Below are 19,464 nucleotides of genomic sequence, written 5' to 3' on the forward strand. Positions count from 1 at the left end.
CTTATTCTATTCTTGGTTTATGTTTATTTCTGAACTTAATTGATTTTAGGCTTAAAATTGATAGCTTGTAATTTTCAGAACTTCGTTTATTTTTTAGCCTCTGTGAGTAAAGAATATTGGCTCATGTAGCATCATGCAGGCCTAATGTTAAGCACAGCTGCTTTGTTGTTCAGTCACTCAATCGTGTCTGACTCTCTTTAACCCCATGGGCTGCAGCACTGCAGGCTTCCCTGTCCTTCACCATCTCCTGGAGTTTGCTCAAACTCATGTCCATTGAGTTGATGATGCCATCCAACCATCTCTTCCTCTGTCGTCCCCTTCTCCTCTTGCCTTCAGGCTTTCCCAGCATCAGGGTCTTTTCCAGTGAGTCGGCTTTTCGCATTAAGTGACCAGAAGTGTTGTAGCTTCAGCTTCTGTATCAGTCCTTCTAATGAATATTCAGAGTTGATTTCCTTTAGGATAGACTGGTTTGATCTCCTTGCTGTCCAAGGGACTCTCAAGAGTCTTCTCCAGCACCACAGTTCGAAGGCATCAGTTCTTTGGCACTCAACCTTCTTTTATGGTCCAACTCTCATATCTATACAAAGGCAGCTTTAGACTGTTTCATAGCTATTATTTACAACTTCTTCCTTCAAAAAGTTGATGGGAACAATAAAGGACAGAAATGATAAGGATCTAAAAGAAGCAGAAGATATTAAAAAGACGTGGCAGGAATACACGGAAGACTATACAAAAAAGATTTTAATGACTCGGATAACCACAATGGTGTGATCACTCACCTAGAGCCAGACATCTTGGAGTGTGACGTCAAGTGGGCCTTAGGAAGCATCACTAAAACAAAGCTAGTGGAGGTTATGGAATTCCAGTTGAGCTATTTCAAATCCTAAAAGATGATGCTGTGAGAGTGCTGCACTCAATATGCCAGCAAATTTGGAAAACTCAGCAGTTGGCCACAGGGCTGGAAAAGGTCAGTTTTCAATCCTAAAGAAGGGCAATGCCAAAGAATGCTCAAACTACTGCACACTTGTAGTCATTTCACATGCTAGCAAGGTCATGCTCAGAATCGTCCAAGCTGTGCTTCAGCAGTGCATGAACCGAGAACTTCCAATTGTATGAGCTGATTTAGAAAAGGCAGAGGAACCAGAGATCAAATTGCCTACATCTGCTGGATGATAGAAAAGCAAGAGAATTCCAGAAAAACTACTTCTGCTTCATTGACTATGCTTAAGCCTTTGACATGTGGATCACAGCAAACTGGAAAATTCTTCAAGAGATGGGAATACCAGACCACCTTACCTGATTCCTGAGAAATCTCTATGCAGGTCAAGATGCAACAGTTAGAAATGGACACGGAACAATGGACTGGTTCTAAATTGGGAAAGGAGTACGTCAAGGCTGTCTACTGTCACCTTGCTTATTTATCTTATATGCAGAGTACATTATGCGAAATACCGGGGTGGATGAAGCATAAACTGGAATCCAGATTGCTGGCAGAAATATCAATAACCTCAGATATGCAGATGACACCATCCTTATACAGAATGCAAAAAGAACTAAAGAGCCTCTTGATGAAGGTGAAAGAGGGGAGTGAAAAAGCTGGCTTAAAACTCAACATGTAAAAAACTAAGATAATGGCATCTGGTCCCATCGCTTCATGGCAAACAGGTGGGGAAACAATGGTAACAGTGCCAAACTTTATTTTCTTGGGCTCCAAAATCACTGTGGACACTGACTACAGCCATGAAATTAAAAGCCGCTTGCTCCTTGGGAGAAAAGCTATGAGAAACCTAGGCAGTGTATTAAAAAGCAGAAACATTACTTTGCCAACAAAGGTTCATCTAGTGAAAGCTATGGTTTTTCCAGTAGTCATGCATGGATGTGAGAATTGAACCATAAAGAAGGCTAAGCACCAAAGAATTGATGCTTTTGAACTGTGGTGTTGGAGAAGACTCTTGACAGTTTTTTGGACTGCAAGATCAAACCTGTCAGTCCTAAAGGAAATCAACCCTGAATATTCGTTGGAAGGGCTAATGCTGAAGTTCCAATCCTTTGGTGACCTGATGCGAAGAGTCAACTCATTCTAAAAGACCCTGATGCTGGGGGAGATTGAAAGCAGGAGGAGATGGGGATGACAGAGGATAAGATGGTTGGATGAATCACCAACTCAATGAACATGACTTTGAGCAAGCTCTGAGAATTGGAGAAGGACAGCGAAGCCTGGTGTGCTGTGGTCTATGGGGTCACAAAGAGTTGGACACGACCGAGTGACTGAACAACATCACATTTTTACTATAACAAAAGGAAAGTTAACAATTTCTGTTTTCTTTTTATTCCCTCCTCGAGATAACCAATATTAATAGATTTGTGTGAATTTTTCTGTACTTTTATTCATGTCCTTGCAGATGTGTATGATCATGCACGCATTCAGGCAGTTTGTGTTAAGGCTGGTCAATGGAAGGTTCAGTGATGCTGTAAGAAATAAAACCTAGACCTATGAATCTGTGCTGCAGGAGGACCAGTCCTTGGTTACTAATCAGTAGACTCTTTTGTGTCAATGTGACCGTCTTGCAGCCTAAGAAATTGAAAAGGCTTAATTCCAGGTTGACGTTTGATGGGCTCCTCATTCTCCACAATTGACAAAGCTCCTAAATAGTCATAACTTCATGAGAAACTAGGCAGGTGATAGGAGCTACAGCCACTCAGGTGTATCCTACATCTTTGCAGATCTGTTTACTGATTAGGGCGGTAAACCAGAGTGAAATTTGAACTGTGTCCAAGTTCTTCTCACTATTCTTTGAATCCAGGTCTTTCATATTAGTCTGTTCTTCATTCATTTTTTACAAATTTTGGATTATTACATTTACCTCTGTCATTTGTTTTATTCCTTTTCTGCTTTAGTACCTAATAGTTATCAGTCCAGGTCAATGGTTAGAGAAATGTTATTTTTAATACATGTATAATATCCCAGAATGTGGATGTTATAATTTAGTTAGCTGTTCTCCAGTTGACTTTCATGATATTTACAGGTTGTTAGTGCCAAAAAAACCCAACTACAGTATACATTCTTGTACATATAGGTAAGACTCCCCAAAGTGGACTTGCTCTGTTAGTTGCTGGTACTGTTGTTTAGTCATTCAGTCTGACTCTTTATGACCACGTGGACTGCCCCATGGACTGTAGCTTGTTGGGCTCCTCTGTCTATGGAATTTTCTGGGCAAGATGACTGGGGTGGGTTCCATTTCCTCCTCCAGGGGATCTTCCCTCCCCAAGAATTGAACCTGCATCTCAGAGTCTCCTGCATTACAGTGGATTCTTTTACCACTGAGCCACTGGGGAAAGCCCATTGTTCTATCAGTATTCATGTGTATTTAAAATTTTAAGAGATACTGTCAATTTGGGGGGCATGAGAGAGGGTAAAAGAGGAGGAAGATAGTAGCAGTTTTCACTCCCATTGTCTGGGGGTTTGTTTATACCTATCCTCACCAGCACAGGCTATAATTATTTTAATATTTATCAGTCATATGGATAAAAACAGTATCTCATTATACCTTCAGTTTGCAACCTTCTGGTGACTAGTGAGGCTTGAGAGTCTCTTCATATTTATTGGCCCTTTGGATGTCCTCTTTTGAGAATTGCTTATTCATATTCCTTACCCAATTTTATTGGCCTTTTTATTTTTGTCTTATAAATTTGTATGACTCATTTGGTTACTAGGAATATTAAGAGCTTGCCATCATTAAGCGGAGAAGGCAGTGGCACCCCACTCCAGTACTCTTGCCTGGAAAATCCCATGGACAGAGGAGCCTGGTAGGCTGTAGTCCATGGGGTCGCTAAGAGTCAGACACGACTGAGCGACTTCACTTTGACTTTTTACTTTCATGCATTGGAGAAGGAAATGGCAATCCACTCCAGTGTTCTTGCCTGGAGAATCCCAGGGACGGGGGAGCCTGGTGGGCTGCCATCTATGGGGTTGCACAGAGTCAGACATGACTGAAGCGATTTAGCAGCAGCAGCAGCCATCATTATGAGCTGCACTTGTCTCTTGATTTTATTTATGATTTTTGCTATGTAAGATAGATGATAGGTAAGTGAATAGTTAAATCATTTGTCTTTACTAACTTCTCTCTTGCTTTGGAAAGTTTTTCTCAGCTAACAGTAATAAAATATCTTTCTAAATTTTCTTTTGGTAAATTTATTGTAATTTTTGTATTTAAGTTTTTAATCTAGAGATTTGTTTTTAACTTAAAAGTTATTAAATTAAAAATTTATTAATATTTTAATAAAAGATGTATTTTTAATGTATAGAGTAGGAATTTAGCTTTCTGTTTTCAAGATGAATGTCAGTTTATTCCAGAGTTGTTAAATTACCATTTTCCAACTTGAAATTCCACTTTTCCATATGTTATTTTCCTGTTTATAAAAGCAACTAGTTTTGGACCTCTGCATTAATTTCTATAGATTACCACAGTTTAGTGCTTAAAACAACCCCAGCTTATTAATGTATAATTCCATAGATCAGAAGTCCAGGAACAGTGAGGCTGGGTTTGTTGCTCAGGTTCTCAAAGTCTGAGGTTAGGACAGGGAAGGATCCACTTACAGCCTCATTGAAATTGCTGGCAGAATCAGTTCCTGTGGTTATAGGACCTAGGTCTCTGTTTTCTTGCTGGCTGTCAGTTCAGGATGCTGTCAGCCCTTTGAGACCACCAGCAGCTGTTCTTTTGAACTGTATTTCATTTGCTAAATTTTATTGTTTCCCCATCAATATTCATGAGCGAAAGTGGTTTATAATTTTTTTGTGGCAGTTATACATGTTTTAGTACATACAGATATTTGTATGATGGTGATAAATAATTATTACAATAAAACATTTTTTTTTCCAACCATATAGTTGCCTTGCTGTGGAGTAGTGTTGCAAGTTGGGTATATGTAGCATTTGTTTTGTATTCATCTCATGCCAAATCCTCTCTCCTAGTATCAACATGTATTAGGAATCTTGATCTTTAGGATCTATGGTCATATTAATTAACTTTTAAATCCCAGATAAAATGCTAATGTGTGAGTTAAAGCAAGGTGTACAGAGTCAGGTGGCCTTTGACACCATATTTCTGGGTAATATTAGGCTTCAAGTGGCCATGCTGAGCCCAGGAACATGCAGTCCTTTTCATATAGTTAATCTTTTTTAAAAAATTATATTTGTTTTTAATTGGATGATAATTGCTTTACAATATTGTTTGTTTCTGCCATATATCAACATCAATCAGCCGTAGGTTTATGTATGTCCCCTCCCTCTTGAACCTACCTCCCACCCCATCCCACCTCCATATAGTTTAACTTTGAGTGCTATTTTTCCATCACTAACCATCAGCAAATTTGTTGTAATCCATTTTACAACAAACTACTACTAATTTTCATATAGTAGTAGTTTGCTCTTAAACTAAAAATGAAATTAGAAATGTAGATTTTAATAAAACCTATGTAAACTATAGTTTTTTTTTTTTCTTTTTTAATGAAATAATCTATCTTTTAAGGACAGAAGGTCATTCAGGAGTGATGTATCAGAATCTAAAACGTTCTTTCTTATTCCAAGTGATGATGAATGACCTTTAGGCACCTAGTTCTTGGTATGTTTAAAAAATTGTGTTAATTTTCAAGGGTTAGTGGCAGAGGATGAGGTCAAATAAAGCATGGAGCCTTTTGGTTTACTAGTGGAAAACCATGACAAATCAGCTCTTCATGGAGTGGGAAAAGTCTTTGAATTATGAATGCTGTTCTTGAAAAATTCTGAAAATGCTTCACATGCAGTTGCTTGTTAGAGCTCTGTCTGTCAGAGTGCTCTCTTTATCCTTTGGGGATAGTTGAGAGCGTGTTGCTCTGCTCAGCTACTTGGTTGCCTGGCAGACTCTCCAGCTCAGTGAAAGAACTAAGTTGCTAAAGCTGTGTGACCAGGTGGTTGAGTGTGAGTTACATGCGCTTTAAGAAATGAAACATCAATGAGTAATTTGGTATCGTCGTTACTATCAATACTATATATAACATTGTCAACACTTGTGAAAAAATACTATGGTTGAGAGAACATTTCCCGGATTATCACTACAGTTGTTAATTTTACTTAACACTTGCATGCTTCCCACACTGCCCTAAGAGCTTTACATATATTAACTCACTGAATCCTCACAACAAGTCTTAAACTGAGGTTAGGTGGCAAGTGGAGGTGCCAGGAATTGATGTTGGTGTCTGGCTCTTGAGTCTATGCTCTTGATCACGATTATACACGTATTGATCTTACAAATCTAGGACAGAATGATTTCCTAAAAAAGTCCTTCAGACTTGGAGAAGCAGACTCCTTCTACTAATAAAGACAGAATGGTGCAGTCAAAGCTGAGAGTGAATTACTTCTGTTGCCTTAAACTTTCATCTTTTCCTTTTGTGGAAGGCAGGCCAGGCTGAGCCATGAAAGAGGAAACAGTGTGTTTTTGTTTCTGTTTCCCTTCTATTACTTTTCTGTAAACTTCAGTGATCAGCCATTTGTTGATCATCTCACTTTGAGCAAGCATTAGTTAGACTCTGTGGAGTCTGGAAAGGACTTAGCTATGTTCCCTGACTCTGAAAAATGAAGCTACCTGCAGCCCACTGTAGAGACTGCAGTGCCTGAGTCATGCTCAAGTTTGTAATGAGAGCAGAGAAGGAATCAATGTACCGTATCTCCTGTGTGGATCCTTCTCCATCTCTCCCTCTCAAAGGTAAAGCCAAAAGTCTAGAGGGTGAAGAGAGGCTCATGTGGTGAGTTGGTATATGATTGATCAGCCTGCCACAAAGAGAGGGCAGATTTGCAGAGGTGCAGGGTGTAGGTTATACTTGGCAACCTCCTTGATAAGTCACCTGGGTACTTATTAAATTCCACATTTGTGGGCCCCATTCGATAGCCTCTGAATCAGAATCTCCAGGGGAGGGGCCTAGGGAATGCTGATTAACAGGGCCCCCAGGGAATTCTTGTTGGGGGAGCTTGGAAAACACCGCAGGAGTGGAATACAGTTTGTTTACAAACATTGAATTGTAGAGTTAATGGTTGAGGATGAGATCAGATGATATAAAGGTCATTTTATGTCTTGCCCGTCTTTTGTGATTGGATCTCTATTTGTATCCGACTGAATGTTGCTTACTTTGCAAGTATCATTAGATATATTGAACAGAGCATTTACTTAGACTTGGACAACCTTAATGTGCAAGCAATATGTTGAAAGTTTGGACTTCAGCCCAATTTACAGGGTTTGCAACCTTGACTTATGTTGAGAAACAGCCAAGGAGAAGAGTGGGGAAAAGAATGAATGTTGTTAATCTACTGTGTGCCCCATGACACTTCATGGTGCCGCCTTGTGTTCCTTAGCCAGGTGAGGCTAATAGGTTAATTATGTGGGCCACATAGCTGTTAGTGACGCAACTGACATTCAAACCTGGGCCTATAGAGGAGAAATTTGATTTGTCAAAAAGTGATGATCAGAGTGTTCATTCACTCAATTAAAATTGATGAACCAGAAAAAGCAGGGTTAGGATGAGGAGCTATGGTAAAAAACTTCGATGTTTGCTACCATGTGAAAATATATGCCCAGTGTTCTGTACTTTTTTCATTTTAAAAGAAGTCAGTTGTCAGCATTTTATGTGAATTTCTCTATTTTAAAATTTTAGTCCTATATTCAAAAAGTGTAAAACAATGTGTTTGCCAACACCGTGATACAGAATACATCATTAGGTAGAAATTTGCTTAAGGGCTTCTGGCTTGTGACTTCTAGATTAAATAATCTATCTAAAGTCTAAACTTTAAAATGTCAAGATTCGTGCTGTGATTTACTGATTTGCTGTCCCTTCATATCTTAAAGGAAAAATTTCGTGAACATTTATGTGAAAGTAATAATGAAGCCTTTTCTAAATATTTGTATGCTTTTAACTTTGCTGAGGTAATGGAGAAAGATGAAAAAGCTACTTCTGGCTTCTTGCACTGGGGAAGGTATTGCCCTCTCCTGGGCCTTTAGTCCAACTACTGTGTTTTGGTTGCCTTCTACCATCAGGAGCTAAAAGTGGATCTGTCTATTCGTATGCTTTGAACCCATGCGGAGCCGTGTGCAACTGGTGTCTTTCCAAAGCGTATAGAGCAGCATATTGCTGCTGCTGCTGCTGCTAAGTCGCTTCCGTCGTGTCCGCTTCTGTGCGACCCCATAGACAGCAGCCCACCAGGCTCCCCTGTCCCTGGGATTCTCCAGGCAAGAACACTTGAGATCAGTATATTAGTGGACCTTGAAACCAATTTGGTGCCAGCTTGACCAGTATTAAAATGAGAGAGATTGAGAAAGAGAGCAAAGTAGGATAGAAGATGCTTGCATGGCAAGTAGGAAGGGCAAGAATTGCTTTGTGGTACTATTGTTTCAGCTGTATACGTGTGTGTGTTGCATAAGAGAATGTATTTCCCACTGTTAGATTTTGAAAGCACTGACCTAGAGTGACTAAGTAGATTCCTTGGTCATTCTCCTGGGATCTAAGATGGTATAAATTCTAAACTGGAAATTTGAAAGGATTTTCACCACATGTTAATTACATCCACACTTGTGACTCCATGGACTGTAGCCCACCAGGCTCCTCTGTCCTTGGGATTCTCCAGGCAAGAACACTGGAGATCAGTCCTTTAATCCAGTCATTACTTTTCAGGCAAAGAGTGGCCATGACGAAGGGAAGGAGGGTCATTACAAGATGGTAAGTCACATAGCCTTAGAGAGTAGGACAGAGACTCCATGACTAAGAGAGGATGCTAAGGAGGACACTGAGTCAGTCCCAGTTCTGTGTTTACAGAAATTCCTAGAGGATGAAAAGGAGAAAGGGGGAAGACAGTATGAGTAAAAAGAACACCTAATGCAAGTTTAAGGGCACTGGAGAGGCTCAGACGAAGGTGGACCTGGGGATACTTTGACAATGAAACATTTTCCATTGGTAGAATTGCCTCTTTGGAACTGAGTGAATGGGGAAAGGTGACCTGAAGTTAACACTCTCCACGTGTTGTATTTGCTTCATCATTTCTAAGTTTACATTCTCAAGAAACTCTATTGTGAAATTTAATAATCTAAGTAGAATCTAGATTGTTGTATGAGATTGAGGGGCCCTAGCAGGATGCACACTCCTGTGTCTTAAGAGTTTAATTGTAAATGCAAACTCTTAAGGTTTTCAGAAGTAATATAAAGTTGTATTAGTTTCAGCCTGCTAAAAATTAAGTTTTGTCATAATGGCCCCCTGATGGGATGAAATACATGAAAAGTGTTTAGTGCTTATATTAAATATTTTACATTATCTACTGATTCATCGATAAAGCACTATCTTACATCCTTATTCTGGGAAGATTTCTGGATATCTTATGAACTACTTTAAGCTCTCTTAGCTCTCATTACTCGGAGAAGGCAATGGCACCCCATCCGGTACTCTTGCCTGGAAAATCCCATGGATGGAGGAGCCTGGTGGGCTGCAGTCCATGGGGTCGCTAAGAGTCGGACATGACTGATCATCTTCACTTTCACTTTTCACTTTCATGCATTGGAGAAGGAAATGGCAACCCACTCCAGTGTTCTTGCCTGGAGAATCCCAGGGACGGGGGAGCCTGGTGGGCTGCCATCTACGGGGTCGCACAGAGTCGGACACGACGGAAGCGACTTAGCAGCAGCAGCAGCTCTCATTATTACATATAGGTTAAGAAGCTAATTTATATACAGTTGACTCTGGAACAGTGCAGGTTGGAACTGCAGGGATCCACTTAAACTAGGATATTTTTCAGTAGTAAATGTTTACAATATTACCAAATCCTGGTTGGTTGAGTCTGTGGATGCCTGGAAACTGGAAATGCAAGGCCACGTACAACTTATATGTGGATTTTCTACAATGAGGAGGGTGGGCACCCAAGCCCCCATGTTGTTGATGCATCGCCTGTACTGAAGTGAAAAATAGGCTTTTCAAATTACTTGAGAGATAGATTGTTAAAACATGATATTAAAAGAGGACTAGTTTGACCAGTCAGTGTACTTTGTTTTAGCTCTCTATGGACAGATATTTGAGAGAGCAAACTCCAAAGGACAGCAAACCGATGGGATGGAACTTTTTTTGTCTTGTTTCTATTCCTAGTATACAGCTGATGAAACTGACTTTTTTGGCCATTTTCTCTCACTGATAGTAGACGCTGTGTATTATGGGTCCAATATCCAGGCACAAATACACACATTTGGAGGCTATTGTGTTCTTCCCATTAAAGGGGATTTTCTGCCTCTTACTTGTTTTTATTGTTTTAAGTTTTAAAGATCTGATAAATTTTTGTGAGATTATTTGTAATTCAACTTACTTTCTATAAGTACAGTGATGGTGAGGCTGTGTAACTGTAATCTCTTGGATTGCTTAAGGACCAATATAGAGTAAATAAGTGTGTTAGCTGAATGGATTATTAAAAATATCGATTCACTAGAATTACTAGAATAGGACCAAATCTTCCACTGCTGCTACGTATTGATTTATGATTTCAGATCCATGAAAGCTGGATATAATTTTAATATCCTTAGGGGGATAATTTCTATATCTGATTAGTTATAATACTTTAGAGAAAATAATAGACATGTTATAAACTTAAAATGAAGCTTAGAAAGGAAGAAAGCTTAAAGAATTTACCCAAACTATTTTATTACCTTGAAGACTCTTTTGCACTTGGGATTGCATTTATATATTTACATACATATTGCCTCACCTAAACCCTGAGATTCTGGAGATGAGGCTCCAGGTCTCTATATTTCTAACCTCATGTACTTTCCACCACATAACCTAGTTTTTCTGCAGATGCAGTCATGGACCACCTGAATCTGATTCATCAGGGGAGTTTTATTACCAATACAGATTGGTACCCACAGATTTGTGGGTATCTGTGACATACCCACAGATTTACTAAAAATCTCCAGAAGTGAACTCCACCCTAAAATGATCAAGTAAATGCAATGACATTGATAATGCAGGAATAGACATCAAGGCTTCCAGACCTTGCCCTCCACTCTCCTCGCCTACTCAGTGAACTTTTACTGGCCATCTACTAAGTACCAGCTACTCTGGATGTGAAGTTAAATGAAGCACATTAATAGTTAAAAACAGACTGACTTGGAAAGATTTGATTTGAATCAACCTTATCTACATGCTAACCACGTAAATTTCAGCAAGTCACTTAACTTCCCTAAACCTATTTCCTCTTTTGTCAAGTAAAATAATGACTGTCATAAGATTAAGGTAAATACTAAATAAGATCAGTTTAGTTCAGTCACTCAGTCGTGTCTGACTCTTTGCAACCCCATGGACTGCAGCACGCTAGGCTTTCCTGTCTATTACCAGCTCCTGGAGCTTGCTCAAATTCATGTTGCTGATGCCATCCAACCATCTCATCCTGTGTCATCCCCTTCTCCTCCTGCCTTCAATCTTTCCCAGCATCAGGGTCTTTTCCAGTGACCCTGACGAGTCCAGTGAGTCAGTTCTTCACATCAGGTGGCCAAAGTATTGAAGTTTCAGGTTCAGCATGAGTCCTTCCAGTGGACATTCAGGACTGATTTCCTTTAGGATTGACTGGTTGGATCTCCTTAAATACTTTTGCAAAGTGCTTGGAATAGAGTGTGCTCTTAATGAACATTAGATTTTTTTTTTCTTAAATTAATGAGCTCATGTTCTAGGAAGGGCTGAATTTCCTGGAAAATACACACTCGAAAATAGAGAAAATAAGGGAAGGGATGTAAGAGATTTTGTTTTCTATCAAACCACCCCAAAACGTGGTGGTATAACTTTTATTGACTCACAGTGTGGTGGGTTGACGGTGGGAGTTGAGTTCAGTTGGGACAGCTTGTCTCTGCTCTAGATTGTATCATCTGGGTACACTCAGGTGTTGTCAGTCTGCTGGCACTCAGTGGCCTCACTCCTATGTTGATAGGAGCAATAGTTGCTAAGTGGGTCATGAGTACTCATCATGAGTACTACCAGCCTGGGCTAGATACGTGGTAGTGGCCGCAGGGTTCCCAAGAGCAGTGGGAAAGGAGTTGTTAAGGGAGTCCCATGAGCAGGCACTTTGCAAGCCTCTGCTTGTGTCAGGTTTACTAGTGATTCATTAGTCAAAGCAAACCACGAGACCAACCCTAGATTCAGCAGGTAGAGAAAGACTTCACCACTTCATGGGTAAAGGGATGTGACTACAGGGATGGAAAGCATTTGTGGCTATTTTTGTAATCGTCACAGGCTTTACTGATTGCTTCATGCTAGGTGATTTATGTTATTCCCTTAATCCTCCCAACAGTCTCCTGACATGTGTGACAATCTCATTTCAAGGATGAGAAAATTGATTAGATAAATTGAGACTTGTACACATGAAGCACAAACTTCTTGCCTCAACTTGTGGAGTGGCCTTTTGGGTGCTATCTCTTGTTGGTTAGGTGATCAGCCCACAAGGCAGAAGGTGTATGCTCTATTTCGTTAAGATTTGGTTAAAATGGAGTTTTAGTGACTTGTTTTACTCTCATATTGCTACCTTCTAGACTAAATAAGACTTCTCAGGTGGCTCAGAAGTAAAGCATCCACCTACAATGTAGGAGACGTGGGTTTGATCCCTGGGTTGGAAAGATCCCTTGGAGGAGGAAATGGCAACCCTCTCCAGTAAACTGTTGAGTCATTTGTTTAGTATAGAAAAAATTTAATCTTACTAACATTACTGTTCTTTAAGACTTTCCAGAAGTTTATGAGAATTGTTTTAATGGACTTTTCTTTGTTTTGCCAGATCACCTATGCAACCTGGATCTCACCGCATTTTGGACATGACCGAGCCTCTTCAATGGGCCAGGTATCACTGGCAGCGGCTGATTGGCCGTACGAACACAGACGATGACGAGAGACCATACAGCTATTCCTCTCTGCTTGCCTGCGGGGGCAAGTCCTCCCAGACCCCCAGACTGGCAGGAAAGCATCGGGTTGTTGTTCCCCACCTCCAGCTCTTCAAGGAGGAGTATGAAAAGTTCTCTGGAACCTACGTGAATAACAGAATACGGACAACAAAGTACACGCTGTTGAATTTTGTGCCAAGAAATTTGTTTGAACAATTTCACAGGTAATTTTATTTTTGCGGGGAAAAAACTTAAAATGTTCTTTGTCATTATGATTGATATATAAGATTTTTCATTTTCATAATGTCTGTTACCTAAGCCTAACACTTGCGACATTATCTTTGACAATTCTGGTAGGGTCCATTGTGGAATGATGAGTCCTTACATTCATATAACACTTTAGGACTAATAAAATGCTTTCTTGTGACAAGAAAAGATATTGTTATCTTCATATTACAGATAAGGAAACTAAGTTTGGCCCTGTAGTTTAACCAGTGTCCTGCCAGAGGTGAATGAGGGGCTATGACCTTCAGTCTATTCACTCTTGCTTTTGTGTTCTGTCCATTAAAAGAATGTTAATGCTGTGTTTAAATTTGACTTATAGCCTTTTCTTCTTTTTTAAAAAATATTTATTTATTTACTTCTTTGGCTGCTCTGGGTCTTAGTTACAGTACATGGGACCTTAAATCTTCATTGTGGCATAAGGAATCTTTAGTTGCAGCATTTGGGATCTTGTTCCCTGACCAGGGATTGAACCCGAGCACCTTGCATTGGGAGCAGGGAGTCTTAGCCACTAGCTCCTAGCTTTTTATTCCTCATAAAAGAAGGAAATGGAGCTCTGAATTAAATACAAATGTAACCTGTAAGATTAGGTAAAGCAGATATAATTCAGTGTAATATGTATTTGCTGAAGCCCTTTCATCAGGTTAAGTATTGAAGGAAATGCAAGGTTACATGAAGCTTCTTTCCTTATGGAGCCTTATGTTTAGCAAGGGCAGCAAGATGTGCATACAGTGAAAAGACACGGTGGATGTGATGAGTGCTGTAACGTGCTGCCAACTAGGATGGAAGCCTCAAAAAGAGAAATACTACTGTTAGCCAGAGCAGTAGAAAGAAAGTGGTATGTGAAGTTAATTATGAAGGTTGAGATTTTCAAGGCAGAGATGTCTGTAAAGCACATTTCAGATGGAGGAAGGAATACAAAGAAAAGCAGAATGGCAGTGGCATAGAAGATTTGCTGGAGGCCTGGGAAGTAGTCCTCTGTGACTGATACTGTTAGAGGCTAATTGAAAGCAGGACAGAACATTTAGGAAGATGCTACATATATCTTGGCAAGCTGTAATAGAGACCTGAACTTAGAACAAAGTGGGGATGAGAAAGAGGATAGTCTATTACAGATACTATGGATAGATGTAAGGAATTAAGTGAAAGGAGTGAAAAGATGATGTGAGCAAACTGAGTTATGATGACCAGGATTATTAACAGAAAAAAGACAGACAGGAATAAAAACAAGCTTGGCTCAAAGGTTATGTTTATGTTGTTTTTGTAAATGTTGAGTTTGAGATGCTAATGTGAGTATAGAGATTCTCAGCATTTGTTATTTTTTCCAGTATTATTCATTTCATATATATTCATCCTCATTTTTTAATCTCTGTATATTCCATGTAGTTATGAAACAGTGGATATGGTTAAAGAACAGACGTGAATTTGTCAAATTAATGGTTTTAACTACTATGGATGTTTCTATCTTGTATGGGGTTTGCAGTTGTGCCCATGATAGAATTAGAACCTGGAACCTGAATAGAGTTCAGGGCCCGGCCCTATAGATAGAGATGCAGTTAACCTGGTGTGCTGCAGTCCATGGGGTCGCCAAGAGTCGGACATGACTGAGCGACTGAACGGAACTGTATATGCAAATCATTGAAGCCACAGAAGAAGCAAAAAGGGTTGCAAGTAGCCAAAAATTTCAGCATAAGAGGAATTGGAGGTGAGAAATGAGGAATATGTGTAGATTATTTTGAGAAGTTTGGCTGTGGGAAGAAAATGTGATAAAAATTCAAGGGACCGTGCAAAACTGAGATTTAGTTTCTTTCTTTTAAGGAAAGAGACTGCTTGCATTTGCCTTAGAGTCCAGTGGGAAATATTTGATTATATAAAAGGGACGTAGTTCCTTAAAAAATAGTTCTCAGTAATGTGAAAGCAGAAATGGAAGTGTTGATCTCCGGGGAAAATAAACCCTCAGGGTTTTCTAATTATTTTGAACCTTGTTTGAACCTAATGATTGGACAATCAAGTTAACTTCGGAAAGTTTGAGTTAATTTTTTGTTTTTGCAATGCATTAACTTTGAATTTCCTCTTAAGGTTTTTGAACTTTTTAAAAGAAAGTAGTACCTCCTATTGTGCTTTATTATGTTACACAACTCACAATGGTCACACTGCAATATTGACTATAATATATTTAATAAATGATACCTCACATTTATTAGAGTACGTCCACCAGATGTCTGCAGGGATAATACATCGTTAATTCAGATTTGTTAGATATCACTAGTTCTGTTGTGTAGCATCCAAAATCAACTGATAGGAACTTGTGGAAAAAGGCCACCAGGTCTTTTGCCTCGTTTGTTCCAGGCTTCGCTTGCTTTGTTAACACCTCCTTGTGTGTGTTTGGGTTTCAGAGTCGCCAATTTATATTTCCTGTTTCTAGTTGTTCTGAACTGGGTGCCTTTGGTAGAAGCCTTCCAAAAGGAAATTACTATGCTGCCTCTGGTGGTTGTCCTTACAATTATTGCAATTAAAGATGGCTTGGAAGATTACCGAAAATACAAAATTGACAAACAGATCAACAACCTAGTAACTAAAGTTTATAGTAGGTAAGTGTAACAGGAGCTATGCTGGGGAATATACATGCATCATTTAGAAACATGCAGAATGTTACTCTCCACTCCTTAGATGTGACTAGGACACTTTTGGGGGTGGGATGGTGTTTTGAACTAATATTTATTAAAATCCTAGAGTGCATTTACATCAGGATCATAGGAAAACAATAAACACATTAAACCATTGTCAACCAGATGTTGATAAAGTAAAAGCTTCTATAATTTAGGTGTAAGTAGAGCTGAAAGAATTAAACTTCAAACCATAAGAAGGAAAGCAAGCAGATAGCTTTTAACCCTAGATATTTACAATTTGGGATTAAGAGGATGGGATATGAAATGTATGAATGAATATGAAAAACAAGATGGGATATGAGAGAAGGTGAGTTTCTTGTGGAGGAAAGGAATTGTGAGATACAGAGAAGTGCATTCTTTTTTGTAAACAAGCAAGAAGCCTATAAAACACTTCCTGTTGCAGCAGCAACTGAGGGCATTCGTAATAGGAGGACTTATAAGGAGCATACTTGCTCTGTTGGAGACTTCTATTTCAAGTATTTATGAAATAGCCTGTGTAGCCAAGAGTGAAGTCCATTAAGGTGAATGTTTAACTGTGCTGTGTATTAATGACTACATTTACAAATTTCAATGCTAGTGTCCAGAGACAACTATTTATAATGCTGTGATGTGTTCCTTGAAGTCATACATATTTTGTGTGGTAGGAAAATGTAGGACAGTTTACAAAATTGGGATTGTACTACATATATTGTTTTTATTCTATTATTTTAGCCTAATTTACATCATGAATATTTCCCATGTCTTTATCCATCAAGAAAGCACTTTTAATAGCTACATTGTAATAAGACTCTAAGATAATTTAAACATTTCCCATATTTATATAAATTAAAAATATATCAGTGAGTATTCTTACACAGAAGTATTGAAGATCTATGATTATCTCCCCATTATAATTAGGAATGGAATTAATATATCGAAGAGGAGAATATATTTTTTAATTTATTAAAGTATCAGTTTAGTTCAGTCGCTGAATCGTGTCTGACTCTTTGCGACCCCATAAATCACAGCATGCCGGGCCTCCCTGTCCATCACCACCTCCCGGAGTTCACCCAGACTCACGTCCATTGAGTTGGTGATGCTATCCAGCCATCTCATCCTCTGTCATCCACTTTTCCCTGCCCCCAATCCCTCCCAGCATCAGTCTTTTCCAATGAGTCAACTCTTCGCATGAGGTGGCCAAAGTACTGGAGCTTCAGCTTTAGCGTCATTCCTTCCAAAGAACACCCAGGGCTGATCTTCAGAATGGACTGGTTGGATCTCCCTGCAGTCCAAGGGACTCTCAAGAGTCTTCTCCAACACCACAGTTCAAAAGCATCAATTCTTCGGCGCTCAGCCTTCTTCACAGTCCAACTCTCACATTCATACATGACCACAGGAAAAACCATAGCCTTGACTAGATGGACCTTTGTTGGCAAAGGAATGTCTCTGCTTTTGAATATGCTATCTAGGTTGGTCATAACTTTTCTTCCAAGGAGTAAGCGTCTTAATTTCATGGCTGCAGTCAGCATCTGCAGTGATTTTGGAGCCCCAAAAAATAAAGTCTGACACTGTTTCCACTGTTTCCCCATCTATTTCCCATAAAGTGATGGGACCAGATGCCATGATCTTCATTTTCTGAATGTTGAGCTTTAAGCCAACTTTTTCACTCTCCTCTTCCACTTTCATCAAGAGACTTTTTAGTTCCTCTTCACTTTCTGTCATAAGGGTGGTGTCATCTACATATCTGAGGTGACTGATATTTCTCCCGACAATCTTGATTCCAGCTTATGCTTCCTCCAGCCCAGTGTTTCTCATGATGTACTCTGCATATAAATTAAATAAGCAGGGTGACAATATACAGCCTTGACGTACTCCTTTTCCTATTTGGAACCAGTCTGTTGTTCCATGTCCAGTTCTAACTGTTGCTTCCTCACCTGCATATAGGTGTCTCAAGAGGCAGGTCAGGTGGTCTGGTATTCCCATCTCTTTCAGAATTTTCCACAGTTTATTGTGATCCACACAGTCAAAGGCTTTGGCATAGTCAATATGTATAGTCTATGTATATGTATATTGACTATGTATATACATAGTCAATATTCAGTTATACGTGTATAGACATTGTTTTTCATATTCTTTTCCTTTGTGGTTTATTATAGTGCTTCCCTTGTAGTTCAGTTGGTAAGTGATTTATTATAGAATATCAAATATAGTTCCCTGTGCTATCCAGTGGGACCTTGTTATTTATCCATTCTATAAATAATAGTTTGTATCAGCTAATCTCAAACTCTGAATCCTTCTTTCTCCCACCTTCCTCCCCTTTGGCAACCACAAGTTTGTTCTCTGTATCTGTGAGTCTGTTTCTATTTCACAGATAAATTCATTTGTGTTATATTTTAGATTCCATATATAAGTGATATATCTTTTTCTTTCTTACTTCACTTAGTATGATCTCTACCTACATCCATGTTGCTGTAAATGGCATTACATGGTATTTCACTCTTTTTTGTGACTGAGTAGTATTCCATTGTGTGTATATGTGTGTGTGAATATACATATTTTACCTTCTTTATCCATTCATTTGTCAGTAGACGCTTAGGTTGCTTCCATGTCTTGGCTGTTGTAAAGAGTGTTGCTATGAACATTGGGATGCATTGTATCTTTTCAGATTACTATTTTCTGTGGATATATGCCTAAGAGTGGGATTGCTGGATCATATGGTAGCTCTATTTTTAGTTTTTTAAGGAACCTCCATTCTGGTTGCATTAATTTACATTCCCACCAACAGTGTAGGTGGGTTCCCTTTTCAAGGAGCAATATTTTTAAGTCCTTATTCAGGTGGCTTTTGTGAATGCCAATTACAAAGTTTATAAGGTTAATTCTCTGAAGTTCTTTTTCATGAGAAATGTATCTACTTCTTAAAAAGTTATCATTAAGGGTAGATTTATGAAATTCTCATTGTGTTTACTGCTTTACAAATAAGGTTTTGGTGTCACTTTTTTTCATTTCAGAGTTTGGAAGGTTTATGGAGTATTCTGACGATAATGAGTAGGTTAATTTGGCCTGAGGGTAGTGGCCCAGTAAAAGGGCTGTAATTAGAAATAAGGGGATCCCCTGGTGACTCGGTGGTAAAGAATTCACCTGCCAATGCAGGAGATGTGGGTTCAATCCTTGGGTCAGGAAGATGCCCCAGAGAAGGAAATGGCAACCCATTCCAGTATTCTTGCCTGGGAAAACCTATGGACAGAGAAGCCTGGCAGACCACAGTTCTTGGGTTGCAAAGAGTCAGACACGACTTAGCGACTAAACAACAATAATAAGAAATAAAAGGGGAGTTTGAGGCCTGCTGTGGCGGGATGTCATGCCCAGGCTACTGCTTACACACTGAATAAAAGCTCTCCAGAGAAATACAATCAATAGGAATAAGATTTATTACAAGGAATTGGCTCATGGGATTATGGAGGCTATGAAGTCCCTTTGCGACTCTTTGTGACCCCACGGATTGTAGCCTGCCAGAGAATTGTCTGTCATGTAGTTTGAAGGCCAGAGAGTGATGGTGTAGATTCCAGTCCATGTCTGTAGGCCTGAGAACCAGGAACGTCCAGGGAAGATCAGTGTAC

At 39.3% G+C, this 19,464-nt stretch overlaps 1 protein-coding gene across 7 annotated transcripts in view; it reads left to right on the plus strand.

Moving 5' to 3' along the window:
- The window catches only part of ATP10D (ATPase phospholipid transporting 10D (putative)), a 137,355-nt gene that overhangs the window by 22,590 nt on the left and 95,301 nt on the right, over nucleotides 1–19,464 (plus strand). For 5 of the 7 annotated variants that reach the window (XM_070372352.1, XM_070372354.1, XM_070372351.1 and 2 more), the window contains 2 exons: nucleotides 12,815–13,141; nucleotides 15,596–15,790. In XM_070372352.1, the coding sequence (XP_070228453.1) occupies nucleotides 12,822–13,141; nucleotides 15,596–15,790 (515 nt within the window). In that variant the 5' untranslated portion in view covers nucleotides 12,815–12,821. Of the gene's footprint in view, nucleotides 1–12,814; nucleotides 13,142–15,595; nucleotides 15,791–19,464 lie in introns of those variants that run through there. The other 2 variants (XM_070372355.1, XM_070372353.1) reach the window with 2 other exon arrangements.

The sequence above is a fragment of the Bos mutus genome, chromosome 6, assembly GCF_027580195.1.
Source record: "Bos mutus isolate GX-2022 chromosome 6, NWIPB_WYAK_1.1, whole genome shotgun sequence".
In the NCBI taxonomy this organism is placed as follows: domain Eukaryota; kingdom Metazoa; phylum Chordata; class Mammalia; order Artiodactyla; family Bovidae; genus Bos; species Bos mutus.